Raw genomic sequence first — 17,648 nt, 5'->3', positions numbered from 1 at the left:
ATTTAATTTCTATTTTGAAGCACTGTTAATTCGTTCAGAAAAAAAAAAAGTAGAAATTAGAAGTCTTCAGGTTATACTGAGTGCATAAGTCAGCAATGAGCTCGTCATGTTGGGCCAAGGTTTCACATAGAAGAAAATGACTTCAGCTAGTCCTGTATTTTTTACCTGAATGTTATTTTTGGTTTAAATTACTGCAATAAATTGTTTGCATAAACTAAGTGGGAGTACCAGTTACTCCAGCGGTAAATGAATGAATAAATCTACTCATAGGCATTAACTATCAAAAGTTACTTATTGCATTCTTATTACGTTCTCATTATTATGTTAAAAATTATAGATTTTTTAGAACAAAAAGCAATTAAGTGTGTTGTTTAACTTATGTTAATATTAAAGTATAAAGAGAGAAAATCATGAAGTCTCCTTATATCTCTGGAAGCAAAGTCAAATATTTAAGAATTCCTCTTTTACCTAATGCATTTTAATACCTAAGCAAAGTATGCTAAAATATAAAATTTACAAACTTAAAAGGGCACTTTTAGGCACTAATACTTGATATGAATTGATATCCAATACGTACAGATATATTTTTTAAATGTGTGGATAACATTGTGGGGTTTCTATTATTTTATTTTTTAAGCTTATTTTGAGAGAGAGTGAAAGGGGTAGGGGCAGAGAGAGAGAGAGAGAGGGAGAGACAGAATCCCAAGCAGGCTCCACACTGTCAGCGAGGAGCCCGACGCAGGGCTCGATCTCACGAATCATGACCCGAGATCATGACCCAAACTGAAACCAATAGTCAGAGACTTAACCCACTAAGCCACCCAGGGGCCCCACATCGTGTTTGATAAATAATTAAAAATTACATCTCACAAAGCTTTAGCATTCTATTTTGTTATATGTTTATTCTGAAGCAGTTGGCTTTACTTTAATCTTAATTATCTCATAATCATTTTAAAGAAACTGCTTCTGACTTCTCAGATACAATCAGGCTATCGTCAAAGAAAGTCTAATTAAATACAAATAGACCATTATCTTATATGAGTCCCAGTTTGCCACAGATGAATTTAATTCCTCCAATACACAGGAAAATTACTCTTTTGCATTGCTTATAAATAAAATGATTGATTGTGTGAGTGACTTAATGATGGATATTCCATCTTGTTCCATGAAGAATTTGTAACAGCTAACAGAAAAGATAGATACAATAAAATGGTAAAACAGAGGTTAAATTTCAAGGCTAAGGAAAATAGAAATTATAACAAAAGGCCAGTATCATGGTTCAAAACAGCACACATATTCAGGCAATAAACTCCTACATGTTTGTTACAACTGAATTTTGAATTTGTTTTTGGGGATTTCTGAAGCTGAACTGACATGGAAACATGAGCAGTTATACAGATATCATAGTTCTTGAGGAAAAGTAAAAAAGGTATTTAGATGTGGGTGAGAGACGAGTTTGCTGTGCCAGAAAATGCCAAGAGCTTCTATGTTTTGGACCTTATTATTAGCATTATTTAAAAAAAAATCCAATGCAATGGTAAGTCAAGAGCTCAAGGTTTTATTCTTGGCCCTACCTCCAAATATCTGTATGATTTGAATAATTCATTTTAACTTTTCATGACTTCAATTTCGTTATCTGTAAAGGTAGGGGATTTAGCAAAGTGAACTTTACTGAAGTTTTCTGTAGCTCTGAAATCCCATAATCAATGGGTTCCCATTTCTCCAGCACAGAGAGAAATCATTTGATCTTTTCAAAGGACATATTTTACAGGTAAACTTCATTTTTTTAAGGTTTATTTATTTATTTGGAGACACAGAGAGAGAGAGAGAGAGACAGAGAACAAGCATGGTGGGGAGGCAGAGAAAGAGAGGAAGAGAGAGAATCTCAATCCGGCTCTGCACTCTCAGCGCAGAGCCTGATGCAGGGCTTGATCTCACAAACTGTGAGATCATGACCTGAGCCAAAATCGAGAGTTGGACGCTGAGCCCACTGAGCCACCCAGGCGCCCCTATAGGTAAATTTCTTGATAGGGAGAAGTTGTTTTAAGAAGTTATTTTTAAGAAATTGTTTAAAGAAGTTAAGGATCACCTGTCGATCATGTCAAATAAGAGAACTGATCAGTTTTGTGAGCCTGAGAGACGTCACTCAGGACATGAAACAAGAAACCCGAGTCAGCATGTGCCGGGTGGGAATCTACTTCCTAGTGCGTCTCCTTCCATTGGCAATGCCACGTGCCTCCACAGTGATCTACGAGGAGAGCAGGAAATCAGTCTTGCTCTATCCCAGAATCTTGAAGGTGTCAGGAGTGAGTGTCTGATCACTAGCTGTTGCTTGATGTCTGACCCTCCAGTCCTCCTCTTCCGTTGACATGTTACCAGAATTACTGTGCAGCATTAGAAGCATCTAATGTGAAGTTGGAGGTCTAATGTCATTGCCTATCTTGAACATGGTGTGGAGTCAAAGTGGCCTTTGAAAATCCCTTATGAGGCTCATAAAGCATGAGGCATGCTGAATTTTGTGAAAAAGTCTTATGAAGTTATTTGCGTGTACATGTGTACTATACAGAAATGCAGAATATGTAATAAAATACAAGATAAGTATAAGCTTACCATCTTTTCAATAATGAGAGAGCCAGAGAGACGAAAAAATTTAAAAAAGGAAAATGAACATGTAGCATTGAATCTGCACGAGTTAAATGTGCTCGTGGCATGCCATTATACCCCTAAATAGCAGCAGCTCTGTGGGACTGTGAAATGGGCAAGGTGTGAACTGATATCAGGATGAGTGTCATTCCCAGTTCACTTTCCATGTCCTCAGGAGGAGAGACCTACAGGCCACAGTTTTCATTGCTATTATGTGGAGCTGGTCCATAGGGCCTGCTTCCTGACCGCTTCAACAGGTGGTCAAGGTGAGTTCCATTTCTCCCTTTCTCCAATCCCCTCCTCTTATCATTGCATGTTAGTGATGAGAATCTATGGAAGTCCAGAGCAAAAGGAGAATTCTGTGAGGTCCCTTGGAAACCTTCACGAGCCAGTCAATAGCCCATCAGACTACCTACCATTTCAACCTTGAAAGTGACAGGGTCAGGCACAATGGGTCAGGTTACGGTGCAGTTTCGAAAACCTCCAAAATATCAGACGATTAAATCACAAAGGTCTATGTCTTGCTCATGTTACCCATCCATCACGGACTGGCTGAGACCTCTGCTTCAAGCTGTGCTCGGTCCAAAACTCAGGCTGATAGAGCGGCAACTACACGAAATATGTTATACACCATGGCGGAAAGCTGGAGAAATGAAGCAAATCATACATGCCCTCTTTAACACTTCCACTTGGAAGAGACATGCCCCTTCTGCACAATTTGCATTGACCCAAACAAATCAGATGGCCATACCTTGTACCAAGGAGATGAGCAAGTGTAATCCTTCCCCACACTTAGGAAGACAGCAGGAAATATTTGCTGGATAGCTTTAATGACCATTGCAACAAACAGATGTGCCAAAGAGTGAATTCTTTAAGGTCTCCAAGTCCACTTTGATCTGGCCTTATGTTCTTAAATAAACTTGAGGACGGCTCAGCTACATGAATGATTCACATATCGCAGTGAAGAAGGCAACCATCCTGTCACTTTTCCCCTTTATTTAAGAAAGAAGGAGGAGACAGGCACCTAGGTGGCTCAGTCAGTTGAGCATCTGACTCTTGATTTTGGCTCAAGTCATGACCTCAGGTTGTGGGATTGAGCCTGCTTGGAATTCTCCCTCTCCCTCTCTCTCTCTCTCGCTTTCTCCCTTTGCCCCTCTCCTCTGCTTGTGGGCTCTCTCCTTCTCTAAAATAATTTTTTAAAAAAAGAAAGAAAAGAAGAAGAAGGGGAGAGAGAGAAAGGGGGCACTCTTAGTAGAATCTCAAGTGCTCTTTCAGAGCCAGTACGATGAATTTGTTAGTTAAATTAATCCCTGTGGTGGAAAGAGTAATGGGCCCCCAAAGATGTCCATGGTCAAATCCCCATAACCCGTGCATATGTTATTACATGGCAAAGCAGAATCAAATTTCAAGATGGAATTAAGGTTACTTATCAGCTGACCTTGACGTAGGGAGATTATCTTGGATAATCCGGATGGATCCCAGTGTAATCATCAGGATTCTTAAAAGTGCAAAATTGTGGGGCGCCTGGGTGGCGCAGTCGGTTAAGCGTCCGACTTCAGCCAGGTCACGATCTCGGGGTCCGTGAGTTCGAGCCCCGCGTCGGGCTCTGGGCTGATGGCTCGGAGCCTGGAGCCTGTTTCCGATTCTGTGTCTCCCTCTCTCTCTGCCCCTCCCCCGTTCATGCTCTGTCTCTCTCTGTCCCAAAAATAAATAAAAAAACGTTGAAAAAAAAATTTATAAAAAAAATAAAAAAAAAAAAGTGCAAAAGGGAAGCAGAAGAAGAGGCCAGAAGTCAGAAGGACATGATGTAAGAGCTCAACCTACCATTGCTGGCTTTGAAGATGGAGGAAAGGTGCCATCAGACAAACACTACAAGCAGCCTGTGGAAGTCAGAAAAGGCAAGGAAACAGATTCCTCCATAGAGCCTCCTGAAAAGAATGCGGTCCTGTCAACACCTTGATTTGCTTCCCATGACACCCGTGGCAGACTTCCGACATACAGAATTTTAAGATACTATATTTGTGTCGTTTTAAGCCACTGATTTTGTGGCAATTTGTTAAAGCAAAATAGAAAACTAATATGACACCTTTATGTTTTTTTAAACTGACTTGTACTTCTAAAACCATGGCTCCCCTAAGGAGTTCTGTTAACTGTCTCAATAATTTGGTGATGTGGTGTGTATTTTAAATCGAAGGAACAAAAAGAAGCACAGTGGCCTGTAAATTATTTTTTTTAGAGAGGAATTCTTTCAAACCGTATGTCCAAATAAGTCACCTCTTCTGTTTCACGCAGAATGCGGCTTGGTGTGCATGTAGAGGTTTTGGTGCCTGGATTCTTAGACCTCTTTGGGAACAAACACAAACTTTTAATTCATGTGCTTGACTCCACTGGCTGTCACGTGCTGGGTTTCCACTGCTTTCCTCTGCAGGAATTTTGTGTCAAAATCTCTTACAGTATCCACCTGTCTTCACAGCTGCTTTTGATTTGGAAACCATATTTTGAGAAAGATTGAATCAAAAGACATTTAGAAAAAAAATGGCATGTTGAAATTATATACTAGGCTCATCAAAGGCAAGAACGATTTCTTACTCATCATTATATATGCTTCGGTAACTTTCTTAGAATAGGAGTTAAAAACTATCTGAAATAAATGAAACCATGTGGCATGAATAAGTTCTAGGTCTCCATAGTGGGAATGTACATGTATCATGAAATTAAGAAGGGCAGTGATGTAGTGATACAACATTTCACACACTGGAATATGAAAAGCAGGGTCCAAATTCTGACTCTGTCACTCACTAATTGAGTGATCTTGGGCAAGTCATTTAACCCTACTAAGCTTAAATTCCTTCACCTTTAAAACAGGAATAAAATAATTGCACTGACTTCCAGTTTCCACTCGGGGAAACTCTATCACACTTGTATAGATAAGATGTCTGGCTTTTAATAAAAAAAACTTTACGTCATGTGAAAAGGTAGGGGGAATAAAACCACTTCCAAGGGATGGACAAAGCAACCAATAGAACCAGATGTGACTATGTCACAGATGTTCAACTATCTGGCAAAAAATTCAAAATAATGATTATTAGGTTAATGACTCTGGTGGAAAAGGTACAATGCGTGCAAGCTCACAGGGGTAATTTCTGTAGAGGAAAAATCAAATGAAAATGTTAGAAATGCAAACCACTATAATTGAATGAAGAATTCCTCTAATAATTTCTTCAGTAGAATCAACTCAGCTGAGTAAAGAGTCAATGAATTTGAAGCAGGTCAATACAAACTACTTAAACAAAAGGATAAACAATAGAATAAAACTAGCTAACTAATAAAACTAACTAACTAACTAACTAACTAACTAACTAACTAACTAACAAAACCAAGCCAGAAGAGAGTATCCAAGAGCTGTATCCTGATATATGTACTGTCGGAATTCTGGAGGGGAAAGACAGAATGAGAACAGGGTAGGAAACACATTAGAGATTACGTATTTATTTTTTTCAGAATTATTAACAGACACCAAACTACAGATCCAAGAAGCTCCGAGGAACCATGTGGAATAAATGCAACACACAGGTGCACATGTGCACACACCCTCTCCCCTCCCCCCCCCCCCACACCTTGGCCTATCACATTCAAACTGCTCTAAATAAGAGATTAAAAAGAAAATTTTGAAGGCAGGCAGGAAAAAAGGACATGTAACATTGGAAGGAGCCAAAATAAGAATGAAAACCATTTCTTAGCACAAACCGTAAACCCAGAAGACAATAAAGTGTCATCTTTAAAACAATGAAAGAAAAAATATCTTGCCAACCCAGAAAGCTATACTCATAAGAAATGATTCAAGAAGTAAAGGAAAAATTGACATTTTTCTCAGGCAAACAAAAACTGAGAAAAGTCATTGCCAAGAGACATTCCTTATAAGAAATGTTAAAGGAAGTTTTTTGGACAGAAAAAATATAAATAGTAAATTAATAGAGAAGATAAAATAGAATCATTAAAGAGTTCTCAACCCAAAGGAAGGCAGAAAAGAGGAAAAAAGGAACAAATAAATAACACAAACAGAAAATAGCTAGTTAGTTGGTGAATTTTAATCCAGACTTTCTAGAATCATAATAAATATGAATGGTCTAAACATACTAATTAAAAGAGATTATCAGATGGGATTTTTTTTCAACGTTTTTTTTTTTGTTTGTTTGTTTTTTTTATTTATTTTTGGACAGAGAGAGACAGAGCATGAACGGGGGAGGGGCAGAGAGAGAGGGAGACACAGAATCGGAAACAGGCTCCAGGCTCCGAGCCATCAGCCCAGAGCCTGACGCGGGGCTCGAACTCACGGACCGCGAGATCGTGACCTGGCTGAAGTCGGACGCTTAACCGACTGCGCCACCCAGGCGCCCCAGATGGGATTTTTTTTTAAAGGAAGATAGAATAGCCTGTCTATAAGAAATAAATTAAATACGAAGATTTAGACAGGTTAAGAGTGGAAGGACAAAAAAAGACAAACCAAGAGAAAGCTGGAGTAGATATGCCAATATCAGCTAAGGTATGCTTCCTGTCTGACTTATGTGGGCTGTTCATCAGCACTGATTTTAAAAATCAATCATGAAACACACGTACTTAGAGGAGTTTGTTAAGTATGATAAGCAGCAAAAGACATAGGTTCACTGCTCAATGTATGTCACACATACTATCTCAATTCTTATAATGGTTGCCCCAGTGTGGATAACCAATAACTGCCAAGTGGTAGAAGCAGGATGTTAATCACCGTGCAAAATTCTTTAAAAAAAAAAAAGATTTTGTTATACCTTCTGTGAGCATTATGCTGCTCTCCCTATGGGGAGGCATTAAAAATAAGCCAACCAGAGTGCCTGGGTGGCTCAGTAGGTTAAGCATTCAACTCTTGATTTCAGCTCAGGTCATGATCTCAGTTCATGGGATCGAGCCCCACATCAGGCTCTGCACGGACATCGCGAAGCCTGTTTGGGATTCTCTCTCTCCCTCTCTCTGTCAAAATAAATAAACATTTTCTCAGTTAAAAATGAATCAATCCATTCTCTAAGCTGGACTTTTTTTTGGATGGGTATATCGCTTCAGTTTCTTTAAATGACTTAACTTCATCTGTCACTTTTAAGAGAATGAGATGTTCATCCATATCAGGCCCAATTGAGAGTCATTGTTTGTCTATAACACTGTGGGTTAGAAATAAAAGCGACCCAGCAGAGTAGCATACTCAGGGTCTATATCATTACATCCAGGAGAAGACAGAAGAGCCACAGGTCAAGCAACTTGCCTAGTCACAGCCATCAATTCCAGAACAGGACTAAACACTAGGTCTCCTGACATCAAATACACCACTTTGCAAGTCTCCGTAGCTGTTACTCTCATGCACAGAATAAAACCCCATTAAAACGAATAGTACCAGACAAAGGCAACCCCTTGGGAATGAGAAGAGCTCTAACAGTTTATTTAAAAACTGATTATTGGGTATCAGATACATATTTTATACTAAAGGAACCACATGGACAGATACCAGGGGTCCCTAAAAGTGTATGTGAAATGTGGGATTATCGGTGAACTTCTAGACTCTTTATAATATTGTTTTTATGGTAAATTGTCTTCAGAGTTTCTGTCTCTTCTTCAGATACCTATTATGCTGCAGCAATGTGGATCTCAGAGTCCTCAGTACCAGGACTGACTAATTCCCAGTTTCTTTCTCTAAAGGAAATAGGACCTCTTGGGTCATGTTTCCTTGAAAATTCTGAGTTGGAGAATGTGGTCACATCAGCACTGCTCTTGAAGAGAATGTGATTTCTAGGAATGAGAATGGCCTTCAGCTTACACTAAATTTAAGACAGTGTCTGTTGTTTGTCCTTGATCCTCAAATTGTTAGGAGTGATGGATTCATCTTTTCTGAGAGTTTCAGATATCTAGGACACAGAAATGTCATGTCCTATTGATTTTTTCTTTTTGTATAAATTCGAAAACAGATAACCTTCCAATAAAAACTGGATAGAAGACCATAGTCTAGTTTATAGTATTACCTTGTTTGCTCCATTAAAAAGAAAAAAATCTAGGAGGCGCCTGGGTGGCTCGGTCGGTTAAGCGTCTGACTTCGGCTCAGGTCATGATCTCACGGTCCGTGAGTTCGAGCCCCGCGTCGGGCTCTGTGCTGACAGCTCAGAGCCTGGAGCCTGTTTCAGATTTTGTGTCTCCCTCTCTCTCTGCCCCTCCCCTGTTCATGCTCTGTCTCTCTCTGTCTCAAAAATAAATAAACATTAAAAAAAAAAAGAAAGAAAAAAATCTAGTTGTTTTTCTCCAGAACCAGCACTCCTAGAGAAAAGCCTGGAGATTCTGGCAGGTTGTAGTGAAATGTTGCTAGGTTAAACTTAGGTTTGGTTAAAATAAACTCACAGGAAATCTAAATCAAAAGAGTTTATTTTTTTCAAAAGTCGATCTTTGTTCGATAAGTTACTCATTCAAAGTGCCATATAAAAGCATTACTGAAATAGAATCCAGTAAGTCAAACGAAATGAAATAAAAAAAAATAGTACAGTATAAAAAATCCAAGTGATTTAGGAAATGAGACGTCCCCTTTCTGAAACTTCAAATTCAACCTTAGATGTGATCAAGGTGACAAATTATTTCTGTTCGCAAAAATGACATTTTCAGTATTTGTTGGCTTTAAAAGATGACCTTGCTTTTAGGCTGCCCCCATGTGTTCTAACGATCCCAGCGTTGGTCCCAACTGTGCATCAGAATCTTTTTCCCCCTTTTGAAAAAAAAAAAAAAAAAAGGTATGGATTTTTAATCAATACAAGAAAGAAAATTAAACCTGAAGCCAGAAGAACTCTGTGGATGACTCAGTTTTGCTACATACTATTGCGTGGCTTTTTAAATCCAATTATTTTCTTCATTTAATTTCCTTTTCCTTCAAATTTTTCAACTAGGAAGTGGGGATGATTATATCTGTTGTATTCACTCACAGGGATGTGACTGATCGAACAATTGCATACATAGGCTAACACTTCATAAAATATAAACCTTAATTTACACACGCCAGTTACCAATGCAAGTGAGGGTACCCTTCCGTCCATCACCAGTAGTTACTATACTGTAGTGCAGGGTACCACGGCATGGAACATCCTGGGTGAAGAGTCCTGGGATTCTCTTTCATTTTCATAATACTTAGTTTTGCCACCTTAGCAAATCAAATAAACTTTTTGTAAAATAAATGACTATCTTAAAAACTTTCAGATTTCATTTTTTATTTTTGCTTTTTGTTTTTTTCTTTTTTGTTTTATGTTTTTCGCTCGAACTAGACTACTAGTCAGGATACAGGTGGGGTCTGGACCTATAACGCAACTAACATGGGAACATTTCATCTTTCCACAGCTCAGCCCCGTTATTGGAAACACCTTCCAGCTTTGACAACCAGTGATTTAAAGAAATCTGTAATGTGATCCACGTAATGTATTGTAGACTTAAAAGTGTCATATTAAGAACTAATTGGAGCTTTCACAGAGGTAAGGTAATATATAGTATAACAACCCAAAGAAGCATAAACAATTCCTTCAAAAAAAAAAAAACATGCTTCAAAGTATCTACAGTGTATGAATCACATACAAGTTTTAGATCAATCTTGACAAAACACTGCTTGAATAAAATTTCGTTTATATCTTTGATTCCCTGAAAAATTTCAGAACATGTAAAAGCCAACACACCAAAAATTCTATAATTAACTCAATGTATAGCTAGATCATTTTCTTTTTCCTACCTCATTGCCAAACAAAATTTCTTCAATGGCATTATAATTCTTTATAGAAAAGGTGATTTATGATCACTCAATTTAGTAAACACTGAAAACATTATTTCATATTTAGACAGCACACATATTGATCGACCACAATTTGATTTTTTCTGACCATTGCCATATTCTTGTAAAAGCTTGTGTAGAGTTTCCAGTGATCAATTCTTTATTCAAAGTTTTGTGGACAAGTGGTATGAATAATACAGCATTTCCATACACTGTTTTGTAATTCTAGTTTACTTTTTGTATATCAATGCCTGTGGCTTCCAATTAAATATTATAGAAAGTAAATTATGTTTCTTGTATTCAGTGAAATAGAGGATCAAACTAACTCATCTATTAGAGTTAACTGAATATCTCTCATATGAGTAAGGATGCTGATAAAATAGCTGAATTACTACACCGATTTGTGGAAATGTGATATGTCTTGGTGAATGGACAAAAATATTCAAAATTAAATTCAAAATTTAATTTGCTGCAGCTGATATTAAATCAATATTAATATTTTTACAGAGCAATATCATTGCTGTTGGTCCGCTCTTCATAAGGTCATTTTTTTTTTTTTTTTACAATACTGCAACAGAAATAATGTTAAGGAATAATTGGCAGAATGAATTTTAATATTTCAGAAAATGTCCCAGCTTTTGAATAGGAATACAATCTTGATTCAGGCCCAGCACCCTTGATCTGCAAACTTGCATTTAACGCAATCCATCTCCTACCAGAAGTGTCTCTGTTGGAATGTGGGAATCACACAGTTTACCATTTCAATTCTCATGATCTCAGGTAGCAAAACCCCCAATTGGCTTCACTTTCAAATGCCTCACACTTTTCCCTAAAAATCAGTAGCAATGTGTGTGTGTGTACATATATATATATATATACATATATATATATATATATATATATATATATACACATAACTTAAAAAAAAAATCTTCCTATGGTCTTAACTGTCTTTTTCATGCATTAGGGCAGAATGGAAAGACTTCATGGTAGTGTGACCGTGTCTGTCCCCAGGGTTAGAGATTTTTCACTTTACAGCAGCTTCAGGCCAGGCATCGACACCACCATGGGCCTTTTCCGACCCTTTCGCTACCCCGCAGAAAAGGGATGCTTAAAAAGGAAATTGCCTGTGGAGCTGGGAAAGCTCCATTTCATTACAGAATATAAATAAAGACTTCAAGTCTCTAGATGGCAGCCTTCAACGCGCTTGAAAAGCAGTCTCGGTCCTTTGCCACCCCCCACCTCCCTCGACTCTCATCCCCATCTTGGCCGCTTGGCAATATAGTATCGGCTGCATGTGTGCCCTCGCCCTTGGATGTTGGGTTTCGCTGCTCTCCAAGAATGCGAGCTGAAAAATGTTTATTCCTGTGCCTGATCATCTCGGCTGGAACTGCCTAGAAGTGTGCTTGGGGGAAAGGGGGGGAGTAGGGGATGACAAGATGAGCGACACCTATAAGCCCCTCGCCTAGGAGAGGTGGGGCTGTGCGGGCGGCAGTGAGACCCCCGCACCCCCCTCGCGGAGCCGCAGCTCGGGGTGGTCGCTCCGCGAGCTGCGCAAAGAGCGCAAAACCACCTGCTCGGCTCAGGGAACGGCGGCGCTCCAGCCTCAGTTTACCGCTAAGGTTTATGGGGGGGTGAAATATAAAAATCTCAGTTTCCCAAATTCGCAAAGGACTGAGTCTGAGGGAGCGCGGAACCGGGGCAAAGGGAGAGAAGGAGACCGGAAGAGACGCCTCCCAGGGAAACACGCTGCTCCCACCCGGCCGAGTCGGAGGCGGCGTCCCCGACCCACCCCGCGTGGGGACCCCAGGCTGGGGTGGAGGCCGGCGGCGCGCTCGGCCAGCGCAGACCGGCCTAGGATGTGGGGACGCTTGGGGCGGGTGGGACTGGAGCGGACCGGGTCTTGCCGTCCCAGGTCTCGGTGGGGCGCAGCCTGGGTGCCGTCGGGGATTAGGGGCAACCCCCCTCCTCCTTCGCACCCCCTTGCCCAGACCCAAATGCACGGAGATGGGGTACTCTGCCCTGGTCTCGCTCCTCCTCGGCTCATCCCCACCTAGGAGCCCGTCCCCCCACAGGGCGCGAAACCCGCGCAGGCTGTGCCCACGGAAAGTCTGGCTCCCGCCGCGTACAGCCGACCCCAGCCCCGACCCCCGAGGCGGGCCCGGGCTGTCCCCCGACCCCGAGCCGCCCCGGCGCGCAGGCCGCACCCAGCTCTGCGCCCGGTGGTGCACTAGACGGGGGCCCACCGTCCCCCGGGGGCCGCTCGCTCGGCCGGGGCCAGACCAAGCCGAGCTCAGACCCTGGAGTCCCCGGAGCAAGTTCGGGAGCGACCCGGGGCGCGCGACGGAGTTCGAGGGCCACTGGGTGGGGCCAAGGGGGAAGCGGGTCTTACCTCGGTACGGAGAGCAGGGAGTTGCCATCCATTGGCGACGCGCGCGCGGGGGAGAAAGGCGGCAAGCGCGCGCGAAGGACGGAAGTCTGGCGCGAGAAGCCGGTGCCCGGAGCGCACGGACGGGCGCGCGCAGGCTGGGACCGCTGTCGGGGACACGCTCCGCCCCGGCCGGGAAGCGCTGCCCGCCGCGACCGCTGGGAGCTCCCCTCCCCGTCGCCCCTCCGATCGCGCTGGCTCGCTGGGCCCGAGCTCCAGCCCTTTGCCCTCCGCCGCCGCAGCCCCGGTCCAGGGCGCTGGAGGCTCCCTCGGAGCTTTCCCGGCCTCTCCCGGAGCCCAGCAGAATGTCTGAATGTCTCTCTCCCCGCCCTGCCGTCGCGTCTCCTCCCCTCTGCCTCTGGGGTGCGGCGGGTCTCAGCCCTGAAGTTGTTCACCCACTTTCCCTCGTTCGCGCTCTACTGCTGGCAATGCCCACATTCCCCACTGGTCGCGCACCATTCCCTTGGCTGCGTTGCTAGATCTGATGTTATTTTTGGTGTCTTCTACCATGTAATTGGCTGATAAGTCAGAGCAACACTGTCCTTGATCTCCCAACTAGTCTTTCTTTACGTGGACTCTCCTTCCTGTTTTTGCTTCTCAAATTCTTCATCTAACTCATTTTGCTTAATTGTGACTCACTCACTTCTTGCCTGCTAGAAGCCTGTGTGCACATAGAGGTCTCCAAACCCATGACTGTGGTCATCCATCAGAGGCCAGCACCCAGGCCCTGGAAGGAAGGGCCGTCAGAGAAATCCCCAAGGGCCTGCCTGCTTCAGTATCTCCTTGAGCAAAAATGACATTCGTTTTCAGAAGAAAGACGTTGGTGTTAACAAATGACTTTTGAGAGGACACCGTTGACTCTGATCCTTTTTCATTATAAAATATATATATATATACGTATATATATACATATATGTACATATATATATATTAAAAGAAAATCAGAGAGCTTCCACAAATGGGAAGATGGAGTGTGTGTATTTGCCCTATTCTCCTGGTAAGGGCAACTACAAACTCTGGAGATTATAAAATAGAAGAAGACACAAAGGTACACAGAAGAAGGCAGACAAGCTAGGGAACTTGGGCCACAAGGACTGACATTGTGGGGAGTTCCTCGGTTTTCTTTTGGCTGCACATATCCCAGATGTGGGGCGGAAGAAGTTGGCAAACTGGAAATGTCGGTGGGTGCAGGCAAAACACCTCTCCTCTCTCTAGCCATAGGACCAGAAAAGGGGCAGTTTAACAAGACAGAAGATTTGCAGATAGTAATGGCTACGCTCTGGCCGAACACACACACATGCATACACACACACCCACACACACACCTCCCCCCCCCACACACACACACATCCCGTAGTCCCATCTTGCCAACACCATCAAAAGACAAGTGGGAAACCCAGATTCTACTGTTTCGAGGCTCTAAGGAAGAATCCAAATTCCCCAGCTCAGCTGGTGTCAGAGAAGGCTGAGTAGGGAGCCAGGCATTTGTAGCCATCCCTCCCCATCTTGGTGTCCATGAAACCTGTATTTTCATACAGCACAGCAGTAATGATGCCTGCCCCCCACCTCCAACCATTAGGCATGGCGGGGTGGGAGAATCAGATCTTTTGCCACCACCCAGAAGTAATGAGACCACATGGGAAACGATACCTAGGCACTTCTACCAGACTAGTGATGGAAGCTTAGGACTGGTGAGAAGCCTGAACCCCCATCCATATCTAGCAGCAAGGAGGACATCCCTCTCCCTCAAGTGTCAAAGAAAGTCAAGAGGGGAACCTAGACTCATCCCTACCTAGCACCAATGAGGCAGCATCACCTCCCCACCCAGCCCCTTTGTCCTGTAGGAGCAGCACCGAAAGAAGTCAACAAAAACAAATCTTTAAATGGGATTCACAGTCTCCTAACATAATACCCCAAATGCAAGGACTTTGGTGGAAAATTACTCAGCATAGTAAGAACCAGGAAGACTCCAAACTGAATGAAAAAAAAAAATCAATAGATGCCAACACTGAGATGACAGAGATGCTATAATTATCTGACAAATAATTTAAAGTATCCATAATAAAACTGCTTCAATGAGCAACTACAAACACACTTGAAATGAATGAGAAATTGAAAGACAGCCTAAGAGAATCTTAGCAAGCCAATAGAATACATAAAGAAAAACCAAAGGGAAATATTAAAACTTAAATATACAACAATCAACATAACACACTAAATGGATGATTTCACAGAACAGTGAAGAGGGTGGAGGAGAAAAATTAGTGAGCTGGAAGATGAAATTTTGTAAATCATCTAAATTGAACATAGAAATACAGAAAATCGACTTAAAAAACAAAAGCAACAGAGCCTCTGGAACGTGTGAAGAAAAATGGCTGAAAAATTCGTACATTTGGCAAAAGACATAAAGTCGTAGGTTCAAGAAGCTGAGAAAAATCCAAACATGATAAACACAAAGAAATCCACACTAAGGCCCATCACAAACTTCTGAAAATTAAGGACATGTGCAAAATACTGAAAGCAGTCATGGAGAAAGATTGCCTTACCCATCAAGGAAAACAGTTCAAATAACAGTGGGTTTCTTGTCAGAAACCATGGAGACAGAAGTTAGTGACATGACATTTTTCAAATACTGAGGAAAAGAGCTGTCAACACAATATCCATTGTCCAGTGAAAATATTATTCAGGAATGAAAATGAAATCAAGGCATTTTCAGATGAATGAAAACTAAGATAATTTGTCACCAATAGACCTACCCTGAAAGAATGGCTAAGGAAGTTTCTCTAAATGTAAAGGAAATTATAAGGAAGAAATCTTGGAACATCAGCAAAGAAGAATGCCATCAGCAGTAGTATGGTAAATACGAAAGTATTTATTTTGTTTCAAATTTTCTAAATTATATTTGACAATGCAAAAATTATAAACGATCTCAGATATGCTTCTAAATGTATGTAGAGGAAACATGTCAGACAGTTATATTATAAAAGGAAGAAGATAAGGGACATATGAAATTTTAGATGTCTATATTGTCCTCAAACTGATAAATTGAAAATACCAGTAGACTATGATAAGATATATATATATATAATATATTTTTTATATATATTATATATTATATATATTATATATATGTTATATATATATAACATATATATATTATATATATAATGTTATCATATATATAATATATATATGATATATAATGCAATATGTAATAAATCATTAAGAAATGCTATATAAATAGATATGCTCAAAACATAATGGATGAATGAAATTAAAATAATAAAAATGCTAAGTAACCATAGTAAGGCCAGTAAAAGGAAACAGAAAAAAAAGAGAGAGAAAACAAAAAAAACATAAAATGCCAATCTTAAGCCCTAGTATATTGATGATTACATTAAGTGTAAATGGTCTAAATACAATTAAAAGACCAAAATTGGCAGAGTGGAATAAAGACTTGACCAATTATATGCTGTCTGTAAGAAATTATTTTCAAATAGAACTATATAAGAAGGGTGAAATGAAAATGTGGAAAAATATATATCGTGCAAACATTATTCAAGAGAAAGCATGTGTGACTATGTTAACATTGGGTACAATAGACATTAGAGCAAATGAAATTGCCAGAGACAGAGAGAGAGATTATATAGTGATAAAAAGGTCAGCCCACCAAGAAAACATAGCAACCCTTAAATTGTACATACCGAACAACAGAGCTGCAAAATATGTGAAGCAACAAACTAATAGAACAGAATGGAGAAATAGGCAAATCCACAATTATAGTTACAGACTTCAACCACTCTTTCTTAACAATTGATAAACTAGATAGAAAATCATCAAGGATATAAGACTTAATGGAATCATAAACCAATAAGATCCAATGAAATTTAGAAAGCACTGCACCTAAATAGAGCAGAATACACAGTTTTTTAAAAGTGTCTATGGAACAGACGCCAAGATAGACCATAACCTAGATCACAAAGCAAATCTCAACAAATTTAAAAGAATTGAAAGCATATACGGTTGTGTTCCCCAACTGCAATGGAATAGAGAAGAAATCAAGAACAGAAAAATAAGAGAAAAATAATCCAAACCTTAAAAACTAAACAACACACTTATAAATAATGCATGGGTCAAAGAAGAAGTCTCAAAAAAATTTTAGGGGCTCCTGTGCAGCTCCGTAGGTTAAACATCCAACTCCTAGTTTCAGCCCAGGTCGTAATCTCATGGTTCATGGGATTGAGCCCTATGTTGGACTCTGTGCAGATAGTGCAGAGCCTGGCTGGGATTCTCTCTCTCTCTCTCTCTCTCTCTCTCTCTCTCTCTCAAGATAAATAAATAAACTTTAAAAAACACTTTTAAAAACACAACGAATCCACCGAAGATGAAAATACAGCATATCAAAATTTGTGGAAATAGTTAACCAGATGGAGAAATTTATCATAGTCAATGCACGTATTAGAAAAGTGAAAAATTCCCAGATCAATAATCTAAGCTCCTTCCTCAAGCACTTAGCCAAAAACGAGCAGAATAAACCTCGATCAAGAAAAGGGATGGAAATAATAAAGAATAGAAATCAATGAAATTGAAACAGAAAAACAATTTAAAAATGAATGAAACAAAGAGATGCATCTTTAAAAAGATCAATAAAATTGGCAGACTTTTAGCAAAATGGACCAAAAACCAAGAAGGTACAAATTACTGACATTAGTCGGTAATAGGGGGTCATCACAGATCCTGCAGTCATCAAAAGATAAATAAGAG

The 17,648-nt window shown here is 40.5% G+C and overlaps 1 protein-coding gene across 3 annotated transcripts in view; it reads right to left on the bottom strand.

The window, feature by feature from the left end:
* SPHKAP (SPHK1 interactor, AKAP domain containing) overlaps positions 1-13,407 on the bottom strand; it is a 161,323-nt gene extending 147,916 nt beyond the window's left edge. Inside the window, exon 1 of one of the 3 annotated variants that reach the window (XM_019445688.2) lies at positions 12,849-13,407. In XM_019445688.2, coding sequence (XP_019301233.2) covers positions 12,849-12,880 — 32 coding nt within the window. In that variant the 5' untranslated portion in view covers positions 12,881-13,407. The remainder of the gene's footprint in view (positions 1-12,848) is intronic. The other 2 variants (XM_019445685.2, XM_019445686.2) reach the window with 2 other exon arrangements.
* Between the last annotated feature and the right edge of the window lie 4,241 nt (positions 13,408-17,648).

The sequence above is a fragment of the Panthera pardus genome, unplaced genomic scaffold (assembly GCF_024362965.1).
Source record: "Panthera pardus isolate Hobbes unplaced genomic scaffold, ASM2436296v1 HiC_scaffold_10, whole genome shotgun sequence".
Classification (NCBI taxonomy): domain Eukaryota; kingdom Metazoa; phylum Chordata; class Mammalia; order Carnivora; family Felidae; genus Panthera; species Panthera pardus.
This window is presented reverse-complemented; position numbering and strand designations above follow the sequence as displayed.